The sequence below is a fragment of the Rosa rugosa genome, chromosome 3 (assembly GCF_958449725.1).
Source record: "Rosa rugosa chromosome 3, drRosRugo1.1, whole genome shotgun sequence".
NCBI classification, from domain to species: Eukaryota; Viridiplantae; Streptophyta; class Magnoliopsida; order Rosales; family Rosaceae; genus Rosa; species Rosa rugosa.
The window spans coordinates 29,472,999-29,486,165 of NC_084822.1; the positions used below are offsets into that span (position 1 = coordinate 29,472,999).

Sequence of the window (13,167 nt, forward strand, 5' to 3'; positions counted from 1 at the left end):
ATGGGAATCGATCTCTTAAAATTGTTCTCGCAAGTTTCTACTTATTTACTAGAAAGCTCATTCTTGCAATTATTGAATAGGTTGGATATTTCTTTTCTAAATTTAACAATGCAGAACCAAGAATAGAAGTGCAACGGCTTAATTATGAGAGAGTAAAATGATCATTTCTGCTTTGCAGAATTCTGAGTAACATGGATAAACCATAATTCTCTATTCTCTGTGCTAGTATTGAATATCCTAACTAGGATATTTGGTGGGTTTAATGGTTTTTGGAGCTCCAGTTTCTTTAACTAAACATTGTGGAATTTCATTTTTCCATAACTGTAAATTTCTAGTCTTAGAATCTCTGGTATCTAGATTGTAAGATACGGTAAGTTAGAATTGAGGAGCGATTTATGTTCCACCATGATAGGCTCTACATGATAGCTTATCCAGATGATAGCAACATGATAGCCAGAACTCCACTAGATAATTAGTGCAGGACTGCTTTCCAAGTTTCTTCCACCATCAAATATTTAATTCAAGTCATAAGTACTCTTGATTCACCACCTTGACTAAATTGATCTAGTGATCGAATAGTGATTACTGATCGATGAGCCAACGCCTATATATGCACTGACACAAGTAAACGATGTTAAACACCGCTCCTTGAAAGTTCAACTTTGCACCACCTAGCTTCCTGCTGCTTAAGCAAACTAAATGGAGCTTCATAAGCTCAACTTCTGTGCATTTTGGTCTACCTACCTTCATTTCCTGACCACCCTTTTCCTTCTCACCAACCTTTTCCAACCTGCCATCTTTGCAAATACATTAAGCAATGAAACCGATCACTTGGCTTTGCTGAAATTCAAAGATTGCACAGCCACCGATCCAGATGGGCTGTTGAACTCATGGAATGACTCCGTTCACTTCTGCAAATGGCAAGGAATTACTTGCGGCAAACGGCATCAAAGAGTAACAGCCTTGAACCTGCAAGGCTATGATCTGCATGGAATCATATCACCATACATTGGCAACCTCTCCTTTCTTAGGTTCATCAACCTTCGAAACAACAGCTTCTCGGGCAACATTCCGCAACAAGTTGAACATTTATTCCGACTGCGACATCTCAATCTCAGTAGCAACATGTTGGAGGGGGGAATTCCAGTCAACCTGACCTTGTGTGCGGAACTGAGCATCGTAAGTATTGGACAAAACCGCCTTACCGGCAAAATTCCTTCAGAGATTGGGTCATTGAGGAAGCTTGTGCATCTCAATCTAACGGAAAACAGTCTGACGGGACCCATCCCACCTTCCTTGGGAAATCTTTCATCAATCACACAACTGGCCTTCTCATTTAACAATTTGGTGGGAACAATTCCAGAGGAGATAGGCCGATTGAGAAGCTTATCATTTTTTGCAATTGGTCCCAATAATCTCTCTGGTATGATCCCTCCCTCCCTTTTTAACATATCATCTATGAACGTCTTCTCGGTTACGGGTAATAAGTTTAAGGGCAGTATTCCACCTGGTATAGGCTTAAACATGCCTAATCTCCGACTACTGCATCTTGGTGGAAATGAATTCTCTGGACAAATCCCAGCTTCACTTCCCAATGCTTCTCAGATTCAGAAGCTTGATGCTGCGAAAAATAATTTTGTTGGGCAAGTTCCAGCAAGTTTTGGAAATTTTCCTAGTCTCCAGGTGCTCAGCTTATTCCACAATAATCTAGGAAGTAATTCATCAAATGATTTGGGATTTATAACATTCTTGACAAATTGCAGCAATCTGGAGATCCTTACTCTGACTAATAACAAATTTGGAGGTGTTTTACCTAACTCTGTAGCCAATTTCTCAACCCAACTGACTCAACTCTACCTTGGGGGCAATCCAATAGTGGGAACGATTCCTGAAACATTAGGAAATCTCAACAATTTAATACACTTGAGCCTGGACGTAAACTTGCTCACAGGTATCATTCCAGCTTCTTTTGGGAAGTTACAAAAACTGCAAAGATTATATTTAAATTCCAATAGATTATCAGGACGGATCCCATCTTCTCTTGGAAACCTCACCCAATTGGTTGTACTCTATTTATCAGAAAATGAATTAGAAGGAAACATTCATCCAAATATTGGTAACTGCAAAAATCTGCAGGTGATGAATATATCACACAATAAGCTTAGTGGAGATATACCATCACAGGTCATTGGTCTATCCTCCCTTGTCTTGCTCAACTTATCGCAAAACTCGCTAACAGGCATTCTGCCTGTGGAAGTGGGTAAGCTGAAGAATATCAATACACTGGACATCTCTGAAAATAATTTGACTGGAGGAATTCCAGAAATTATTGGAGGTTGTCAGAGCCTTGAATTTCTTTACCTACAAGGGAACCACTTTCAAGGAATCATACCTTCTTCTTTGGCTACTTTGAGAGGTCTTCAATATCTAAATCTTTCACGAAACAACTTTTCAGGACTTATTCCAAAAGACCTACAGAGGCTTCCATTCTTGATCTATTTGAACCTTTCGTCTAATAACCTGGAGGGTGAGGTACCGAAAGAAGGAGTTTTTCGAGACACAAGTGCAATGTCATTGGATGGAAATAGCAAACTTTGTGGTGGTGTTTCGGAATTGCAGCTACCAGCATGCCCCATCAAAGTACCAAAGCAGAGAAAGTTGCATGGTTTCAAACTAAAGTTCACAATTTCTGTAGTCGCTGGATGCTCTCTTCTATTTGCAGTGATCATAGCTCTTTATTGGAGGAGAAAAACTCAAAAGAATAAACCGCTATCTGCAGTGTCATCAATCAAATTCCTTCCAAAGGTTTCATACCAGACACTTCATCAAGCTACTGGCGGATTCTCTCTGAGCAATCAAATTGGATCAGGCGGTTTTGGCTCTGTATACAAAGGGATTATTGATCAAGAAGAAAACAAGGTTGTTGCCATAAAGGTCCTCAACCTTCAACAGAAAGGAGCTTCCAAGAGTTTCGTGGCAGAATGCAATGCACTGAGAAATATCCAGCACAGGAACCTTGTGAAGATCTTAACATGTTGCTCCAGCATAGATTACAATGGTAATGACTTCAAAGCTATAGTTTTTGAGTACATGTCAAATGGAAGTTTAGAGGAGTGGCTACATAGAGAAAACCAATCAAGGAGTTTGAACCTTCTTCAAAGACTGAATATTGCTGTTGATGTGGCTTCTGTGTTGTGTTATCTTCATGACCATTGTGAACCACAAGTCATTCACTGTGACATGAAGCCGAGCAATGTTCTTCTTGATGATGACATGGTTGCTCGTGTTGGTGATTTTGGGTTAGCAAGACTCATCTCAACGACCACGGACTCCTCTCAAAATCAAAGTAGCACAGTTGGGATAAAGGGAACAATTGGCTATGCTGCTCCAGGTAATAATCTTCCACTACTTTATAATTTCTTAAATTTTTATCTACATGTTTACTGAGGATAATAGAAATATGGACAAAAGAATAGAGAAATAGGAGCATGGTACGTAGCTTATGCTCAATGCCACACAGTGGCAATGACAACTAGCTTAAATTTTAAGCCCTAACAAATACTAAATACAAGTTGGCAAGCAAGATAAGATATGTCATCTCAAAGATTGTAATATTAATGCAAGACGTAAATGATGTTTGTTGTAAAGAGAGTAAAGATACCAATAATGAAGTTCATCTCACTTTCTGTCTCAACCCAAAATTGGAATCCATTTGCATAATACATTCATCCATTAATAATCATTGAGGATGAAAAAGTTTTCATACTAGTCTGATCAACAAAGAAACTTTCCCTGCTACAGAAGTTAGGTTCCAAATTGTACAAAGAAAACTCATATATATACTTGATTGTTTTGTGAGTCACAGAGTATGCGAGTGGTGTTGAGCCATCAAGAGAAGGGGATGTATATAGTTATGGGGTGCTTGTGTTGGAAATGTTCACAGGAAGAAGACCTATCGATAAAATGTTTAAAGAGGGTTTGAACCTCCATAACTTTGTCAAGATGGCCATACCAGGAAGAGTGATGCAGATTGTAGATCCAACTCTTCTTGCCACTTTAGAAGAGATAGCACCTGCAACATCACAAAATGTAGTGAACTACACCAAAGGTTACAATAATGAAATCAAAGCAGTTGAAGAAAACATTGACAATGAGAATTTAAGCAAGTTGAACACTTGTGTGTGGAATTGCATACTTCCAACCTTTAAGATTGGACTTGCATGCTCGGAAGAATCACCAAGGAATCGAATGTCTATGAAGGAGGTCCACAGGAAGCTACACCGTATAAAAGATGCTTACACTGGTGTTGACATCTGTCAAGAAAGGCCAAGAAAAAGCTGAACAATAGGTGCTGTTATTTTCTTCTTTTTTTTTTTTTTGAGAATGCTGTTATTTTCTTCTTTATGATGTGTGCAACAAAATGATATATTTTTTTGGCCCTTTTTCATTATTTATTTATTTATTCTTCCTTACTTCTTTATGATTGCATAATCATGTTTTTGTGCAAAAATACTTACACAGTATGGCATGGGAAGCGAGGTGTCCATATTTTGTGAGTTATACTATTGACGAAGACGTCTAAAGGCAGGATGATAGCCTGGAAGTGTGGACGAAGTTGCAGCTACTAATAAGTGAGTGCTTGATTTCAATTTCTAGGTTATGAGTTGCTTATTGTGTAGATTTCTCCTAAGATCCAATGGAGACTAGCAATGGTTGTATCTTAATTATGTGTAATAAGTGATGTAATCCAATTGGGTTTGTGAGAATTATCAGAAAAGGCAAAGCAATCCAATTCATAACTATATTTTTGTTATGTTTTGTGTAAATGGAAACTAACAAGTCCAGAAGTATCTTTTCAACCCCACACCTCTTCTTGTAAAGAACATTTCTTCAAACACCTTACCTTCATCTAATTAAGTCACCCACCCACATTTTCTACAAAATTGAATAATGGAGATTAAATAAAGAGTCATTGTGAGAGGAAAAAAAAAACGATTAGTATATATAATCACTGAAATGTCAATTTCTAGTTTACAGCAGTACTAGAATAATAAGAGTACGTGAGATCGACTGTGTTCACCTTCTAATCTATTATGGTGCTCGAGCTAAACTTAACAGGTTAGAAACAAAGAACTTGCTTAGAGAACCCATTGTAAAGTTACCAAGTTGTGAGAGCCCAGCCCAATTAACAATGGAGCTTCATGTACTCTGCTTATGTCCATTTTGGTTCATATGCTGTCATGACTCATGTGATTACCCTTCTCCTTCTTATGAACTCCTTCTTTCCTGCTAGTGTCTCAAACTCGCAAATGATACGGATCATGTGGCTTAACTCGGATTCAAAGAACTCATAGCCACGATCCACATGACTTCTTGAAACCATAGAATGAATCTTTTCAGTTGGCATGGAATTACTTGCGGCAAAAGGCATCAAATAGTACGTAGTAGTCTTGAATCTACAAGGCCATGATTTGCATGGCACTATATCACCTTTCATGAAGCCTCTCCTTTCTTAGGTACATCAACCTTCAAATCAACAGCCTCTCTCGCAACATTTCATACCAAGTTTATCACTTGTCCTAACTCCTGACTGCGATATCTCAGTGTTAGTGAGAACATGTTGGAGGGGGAGATTCCAGTTAACATGACCTACTGCTCTGAACAGTGTAATTATATATAAACGTACTATATATTGATAATGTGAGTATAATTTACTTTTTTTTTTTTTTTATGGCTGGAACCCAATGAAAGGGTTGGTCATCACCCTTTTTCACTAATAATTAGAAAATTACAACAGAGCTGGGCCCTGGGGGGGAGGGACATAATACCAAAACCCCATGAATGAAATTGAACAAGTACAACAAAAGGAATATAAAAGCTACTATGATGTGGTTTGATCTAGCTAGTTGAACTGCTTCCATTTAGAATCATACAATACTGCTCCTAAGTGCATGAGTTTTGGAAATGATTTTAGTACTTCATTACATGGGTATTGTACGTCTGTTGATCTCTTCCCACATGCAATCTATATATCAGATATTGTGGAATTACCCAATATAGTGTTTCATTGTATGAAGCATACAACATTTGAGACGAAGCAAAAAGGGAATCATGTTGTGGTTGGAGCATTCAACTCTGTAGCAGATAAAAGCCAAAAAGGTTTTTTGTTGTATTCAAATTGATTGCAAAAAAAAAAAAAATCAAAATTTCATATTTTTTTATGAAAGTAAGAAGTAAAAAATTCATTGTCAGTGACATATAAATTTCACAGAAATTTCGGACAAAATTTTGGTCTGAATTTTTAAATATATTTTGTGTGTGTAGATATATCGGAAAATAAGAATTTCGCAAAAATGTACGGAAAATTTAAGAAAATTTTGGGAAACACCTGATGGAATTGATATATATAGCATATGAATTTCGTCTCAGTAATTGAAAATTATGGAAATTTCGGCAGTTTCGGAGAAATTTGAAACCTTGGAATATTAGACCAGCAAATTGGCCTGCGCGATGCCGCGGGTTTCTTCCTTTGAGTTTTTGTCCATTTACCCAAACTCTAGGGTCATTTATCCCACTTACCCTGTTAAGTTTCTTTAATTCCTCCATCATGATTGATGATGTAGTCGCAAATTTTGCTTCAAACAGCGCTTCAGACGCTTAGGTACGATCCAACCAAAATCCTCATTAGTTGCTTCCAAAGCCCCTCACTCATTTTGCAAATCCTGTTCCTTATGAAAATTAGGACCGAGACCGTCCTATGCAAAAGATACGAAAATACTCATTCTGTTCTTACACATAATCTTAGGGGATTCTGTGGACTGATTCAACCAACTTGCGGACGTTTAAATATTTCATGATGTTGGTTGATAAGCAAACATGCTGGTCATGTGTTGTGTCATTGTCCACTTGTCATGCTGCTTATACTACACTTCTAGCACATATCATATGACAACGGGCTCACTCCCCGGATCATCCATTTCAATTAATCGGACTTGACAATGCTAGAGAGTTTACATCGAAGACTTTCGATGATTAATGCATATCACTGGGACTGATGTTGGATATCATATTCCCATATACACACCCAAATGGTCTCGCAGAGACGACTACGATGGTAGGCCGGACATTGGCAATGCGCACTAATCTCCCTATATCTGCTTGGGGTGATGCAATATGGCATGCAGCTATACTAATTCGTCAAAGCTCACCGCCACTCAAACAATCTCTACGTTACAGCTAGTGACTGGGTACAAGTATCTCGTACTTACACATATTTGAGTGTGTCAGTTATGTGCCAATTGAGCTGTGATGAGTCCTTACAGACGAATGGGCAACTAAGTTGGATTTGAGACTCCAACAAATCGTCCGCCACTTAATGCCCTTGCAAGGCGATCTCCTTACCGCTAGATTTGTGGATTGTCACTTTGATAAAACAGTCTTCCCGTCGTTAGAAGGAGATAAGAACACGGATATTCAGCAGGAACGACAGGAATTGTCGTGGTCTATCCCCACTATGTCTCATCTCAATCCCTGCTAAAGTGACGAGATCACACATATCTGTTGCAGACATGCCTGCAAGGATGGACGTCCCTACGAGAGGACGAAACCCTACCCTACACGGAGGTAGGCATGACACCAACACCATAGAGAGTGGCACTCTGGTGTTACAGGCCATGGCCCCAGCTAGGATGCATGGGAGGCCCGTGGGTTCGAAAGATACTTTGGCATAACTCAATCCTTTGATCATCCACACTCAAAATCCGTCTCATGAGAACCTTCCGGATTATGGTTATCGTTGGGGGACGCCTCAACGTCATAACCTATTCTTGAGAATATAGAGCTCTCTGATAATTACACTAGTGTACATGAGACGTGAGATAGAAACTCCATCATGATTGATGATGTAGTTGCGCATTTCATTGCGCATGAGTTTGTTGAGTCCGATGATATCGAACCATGCTCCATTGAATAATGAATGCCAACGTAGAGAAATTTGGCCTAAATGGAAAGATGCGATCCAGGTTAAGTTGGATTCACTACACCAATTTTTCAATCAGACAACAGTTTTTCACTGTCGTCTGATAATAGGCGCTGCTGTCACTACTACACAAAAGGCTTCACACGACGGTTTAAAACTGTCGTCTCACGTTTTGCATTTCCGTGGTCTATCGAGGCGTCGTCTGATGAAACGCTGTCAGACGACGGTTTTCAACCGTCGTATACCGATCATTGAGTCGACGGTTTGCAGCTGACTCCATCGTCTGATGGACCGGCAGATCTGCCGACATGCTGTCGCCAGAAATATGTCGTGGTGTGACTTCTACTCATACCACAGTTTTTAGGATTCCAGCGTGGTGTGACTTCTACTCATACCACGGTTTTTAGGATTCCAGCCTTTGTCTCTTTGTTGTTTAGAAGTCAGTTTTTATTTTTAAGACGTTGTGTAAATTGTATACACACGACAGTTCTTCCAGCATAAAATGTGGTGTGATGACTTAAAAATTCAGTGCACGCGCTTTCACACGACAGATATAACTCTAACCGTTGTATTGTGACATTTGAGACGATGATTTTTGCTTACTCGTTGTCTGTGTGTGTATCCAACAATGATATAAGTAAGAACCGTCGTGTGAATTGTAGAATTTTTGTTTGACTCCACCCTATAATCCTCATCATACGACATATCTTTCTATATATTGTTGTTGTAATGGCAAGATTTAGATTCTGGAATGAAAAATGACCAAAAGAACAGAAAATTAATCATAATAGATAGTTGATATAATCCCATATCAATCTAAATGGGTCTGATAATACAAAATACGAGAACAGAAAAAAATCCAAGTCAAGTTCTAATTCACTGATCTCCTGCTCTTCTTAGCTTTTGTCTTCAAAATTAGGACCTGCTCTTCTTAACCAAATGCATTTTCTCGAAGAATATATGTGCCTTGCAACAATAGGATCTGATATATACCGCAACAAATCCTTTCGGTCCAAACGCAAGCTTATACACTGAGCCATGCTGTAAAGTCCAACAGAAGGTTACAGAGAGAGTTAAATAACAAACCTCAGTACCACAGTTGCAAGAATATCTTCTTATAACCAAAGGACAAGAAAAATAAGGAAAAAGAGCAACTTTCATAACCATGATTAACTCAAGTAAATAAAGAAAGGTCTAATATTCTATTGTACAAATGCAAAGGCGTATGATGGCATATGAGGATGCATATATATACCCTAAACTCTTTCAGGAAACTTTGTTAGACACTATATTTAGTGGCACCCATAGAGCACATGAAAATACACTTGGTCGTGTAAGCTTATTCTTATTGACAAAAGTAAAGCGGAACTAGTGAGAATGGAATCCTCGTATCTTGTAGACCAACAATACATAGAACAAAAGCAAACCAATAGATAACACCCAGACCAATGCCAATACTGAAAAAGAAAAAGCAAGCTAGTAAAGAATCATTTTTATCAATCGCCCTTATTTCACTTGTCTATGACAAAAGACTTAATTACAGTACGTAGACGTATAAGCAATGTTTTAAAAGGCTGAGGCGTAGCCGAGGCGTTTTCGGGAGAGCCTCAGCAAGGCGTTTTCCTTGAGGCGTAAGGCGTAAGCCTTACGTATAAATTAGCTGTATTTATGTATAGAACTAGTCTTATATATTGAACATGTATTGTAACCCAAAAACATGTATATAGAACTAGTCTTATATAAACCAATATCTTTAACTACTAACTCCACTAATTCGATTCAAGGCTGGCATAATAACTAATAGTTGAAGACAATCCGGATTATTGAGATATTTGCATTACTGCTAGAAAGTTAAAAGGTTACCTGATATTGCATGAATCAAACCCTGCTAGTTTGGATGCTTTTGTCAAAGCATCCCTCCACTTGAGCACCTTGTCCTTGAAACATTCTTCAAGTTGAACAAATGTAGCTGCATAACTCTCCCTCTGGAGGCGTACTTGTGAAGGATCTATTATGTAAAAAATGGGTATAACGATCTGCCCACGTCTTTCCTTGCATTCCAAAATCTGCACAAGTTCGTCCAAGCACCATGTAGACTTGAGCACAAGATGACTGTGCAGATATGATAGTAGCTGCCATAAACAATGCTTCTTTTCCAAGTGGCAAAATCTCCATTTTTCTAAACCATGTAATGTTATAAAAGGTTTAAAAGAATAGCACTGAAGTTACTAACAATGGGACTCCAGCTACACTTGATAAACTGTAGAGGAATTATAACAAGTCACTCCCAAAAAAAATAACACAAGCATAAGTAAAAGTAAAAGTTGATTCTAATTCTGAACTTACTTGTCTGTAGTCTTCAGATTTCTAAATGCAGATATTATATTCTCAACTTCAATGAGGGAGCTGTTACTTCTTTCTTCACTGGAAGCAGAGGTGTCTTCGACATGTTGTTTACACGGTACGGACAAATAAGCCTAATTAAAAAACAGAAAAGATTTGATCAATATTCTGATGAGGGTTAAAGTACAAGAGATGCTACTGAGCGACTTAACATTGCAAGCCTCATTAAATCCATTTGGATATTCTATCATAGAATACACACAAGCACCTACACGTCTATCTATTTACATGTTTTGTTACCATAACAGAGTATATGCATAGCTAGGAGGCTAGAGGCACAGTAGGTGAGATGCTACTCAAATCTATTTACATGTTTTGTACGATACCCATTTAAGGCCGTTGATTGCAGTAACCATAGTGACATATACACATAAATACACAAAATCCTGCATATCTTTTGAATACCAGAGGCTTTTGAATTAGATAATAACAGAAGCTTATAACACGAAATCCAAATTTTAATTCCAATTGCACATAACAAAGAAACACGAAACCATCCAAAGAAAAAAAAAATCCCAGGCATTCGCTTTAGACGCCGTAAGGCGCGCTTTGGCTACCTTTTCCTCCTTCATCGGCGCCTTGTCCGCCTCTGCGCCTCACCTGCAAACAGACTCATTTTCTACAGTGTCTCACGCTTTCTAAGCCTTAAGGCGCGCTTTTTAAAACATTGCGTAGAAGTCTGAATCTAACATGCAAATGTTGGACCAAAGAAAAAAAAAGGGTTGCAGAGGAAAAGAGTTTTCTGCAATGACAAAGCCACCTAAGTTAGAAACTATTGAATCTACGGATATTATGGGGGATATGAAAGTTCAACGCAGAACTACTGCACCAACCATGACAGGCTCAATACAATAACAAAATGACAAAACTTTTCAAATTGTCATTTGTGAAAGTAACTGCAACAAAGAAGAAAGAACAAATGAGTATAATCAGGATGCATTCATAGTTTGAAATAGACTAGCAACCAACATATCATTCTTGAACATCAGTTATAAGCTAATAGAATTCCAATGCTTTAGCATCATCTTTGAAAAGAAAAAGGAAAAAAGTTGAGTTACAAAGAAAAACCAGTACCTTCCTTACAATTCCATGCGTGTCATAAGCAAGACGTGCATCTACCTCAGTGGACACTTGGCCAGGAACTAGTTTTGCCAAATCAGCACCAACATTGACTAAAGCCTACACAACCGGAACATAATACTGAACCATATGATCTAGCTAACAAGGAATTCACATTACGAATGATTATGATACAAGACAACCAACCTTGTTACAGAAACATGACAATCTCAATTAGGAATTCTCATGCTTGTTACACTCTGAATCTGCCAGCGCCATATCCACAGCATTCTACACCAAAGAAAAGACCATCAATGACTACGTATTAGAAAGCAAACACAGTTTTTGTAATCTAAAATTCATTTTCCGAAGAGAAATGCTTACTCTAAATATGGTATCAGGGAACCTGGTTATAAATAATCAGTAAACTAGAAAATTCAGATACATAGAGAAGCGATTTCATTACTCCCCTGGTTCATACTAAAATCTTAGAAACAGAAAAAGAACGGAAATAATTAAATAACTTATCCGAAAACAGATAAATAGAAGATCAAGTCACTCTTATCAACTAACTAGCTAAAACATTATGATCATATTAACAGAAAAATCAGATGCATAACAAAATCATAAAAATTTCAAATTCTACTTCTTTGTGAGTAACAAAAGAGAGGAAAACTATACTCAATGCCAATCAATAAACCCCCTCGCTACTGAAAATCCAAATTGCAATCTCAAGATTTAAAACTTCAGTCAACGTGAAAACTGCATTGCAGAAAGGAAATTAAAACTTACAGGTATAAACCTTTTGCACAACAGGAATGATTCGAACACACCCCAAAATGAATTGCAAGTTCTCTAACATCCAGTTTGTTCCTGCACCACCACAACACAATCCAATCCACTCCAATAATCAGCATCCACTATATTTAGAAATGACATCAAAATTGAAACAAACAATAAAAAAAAATCAAAAACACACTTTAGACCAAGGCTGTTCTGCAAGGAATTGAAGGATCTGGTATAAGCCTTCTTCAACATCCCACTCAAAAACCCACTTGAGAAAAGCCTCTACCTTTCTTTTCGTTTTTCAGCTTTGCCCTCAAAGATTGTTCCTTTAAGACACAAAGCAAGACAAAACATACAAACGATCAGATATTGGGATCAAAACTCGAGATCATATCAATGCAAACTAATCAATCAGTGTCGTAATACATACATGGAAATGTCTGAGCAACTCCCTCTCCTTTTCAGCATGACTAGCTTGCTCTTCCTCCTCCGGGTCACTATAGAGACATCAAGAATAACACAAGTGAGTCATGTTCAAATTAACCAGAAAAGAAAAGGATAATCAATAATAAAGTACATTGGTTTGAACAAAAAGTGAGGAGTTTATACGGTTTAACTTCAGCCTTTGGGCGAGCTTTTGGTATGAACCTCCTCTGAGTCAAAACAAAGCAAATCAGTAATATTGTATAAACTACAGGTTCACATTTAACAAAGGGCAGTGCACCATGCCTTTCTGGGAGCAGGAGCACCAGATTGTGGTCGTTGGCTCATTAGAGATTAAGATACAATCTACCAATCAACCAAAATCCAAACCACAATCACAAACGCCCTAAACCAAGCACATAACCAGGGACTTTACACGAACAAAACTTGCTCACCACAGCTGAAATCCCAGATAAAATATGGCTGATGACCACTATCTTCACCACCATAACCGATAT

General features: G+C 38.0%; 1 protein-coding gene and 1 long non-coding RNA gene across 2 annotated transcripts; one reads left to right on the forward strand and one right to left on the reverse strand.

The window, feature by feature from the left end:
* The first annotated feature begins 699 nt into the window (after positions 1-699).
* LOC133737526 (putative receptor-like protein kinase At3g47110) lies at positions 700-4,696 on the forward strand. Its single transcript, XM_062165062.1, has 3 exons — positions 700-3,391; positions 3,866-4,348; positions 4,522-4,696. The coding sequence occupies exons 1-2, from the start codon at positions 700-702 to the stop codon at positions 4,339-4,341; spliced, it is 3,168 nt and encodes a 1,055-aa protein (XP_062021046.1). The 3' UTR covers positions 4,342-4,348; positions 4,522-4,696.
* Positions 4,697-12,133: 7,437 nt separating this feature from the next.
* LOC133736365 (uncharacterized) lies at positions 12,134-13,167 on the reverse strand. The gene is made up of 4 exons (XR_009859520.1): positions 13,105-13,167; positions 12,657-12,723; positions 12,420-12,552; positions 12,134-12,313 (listed from the first exon to the last, which is right to left on the reverse strand). It is a non-coding gene; the product is annotated as an uncharacterized LOC133736365 (long non-coding RNA).

Coding starts and splice junctions, on each gene's coding strand:
- LOC133737526 (XM_062165062.1), top strand. CDS start 700: ATGGAGCTTCATAAGCTCAACTTCTGTGCATTTTGGTCTACCTACCTT. Junction 3,392..3,865: donor AATTGGCTATGCTGCTCCAG/GTAATAATCTTC, acceptor TGTGAGTCACAG/AGTATGCGAGTGGTGTTGAG.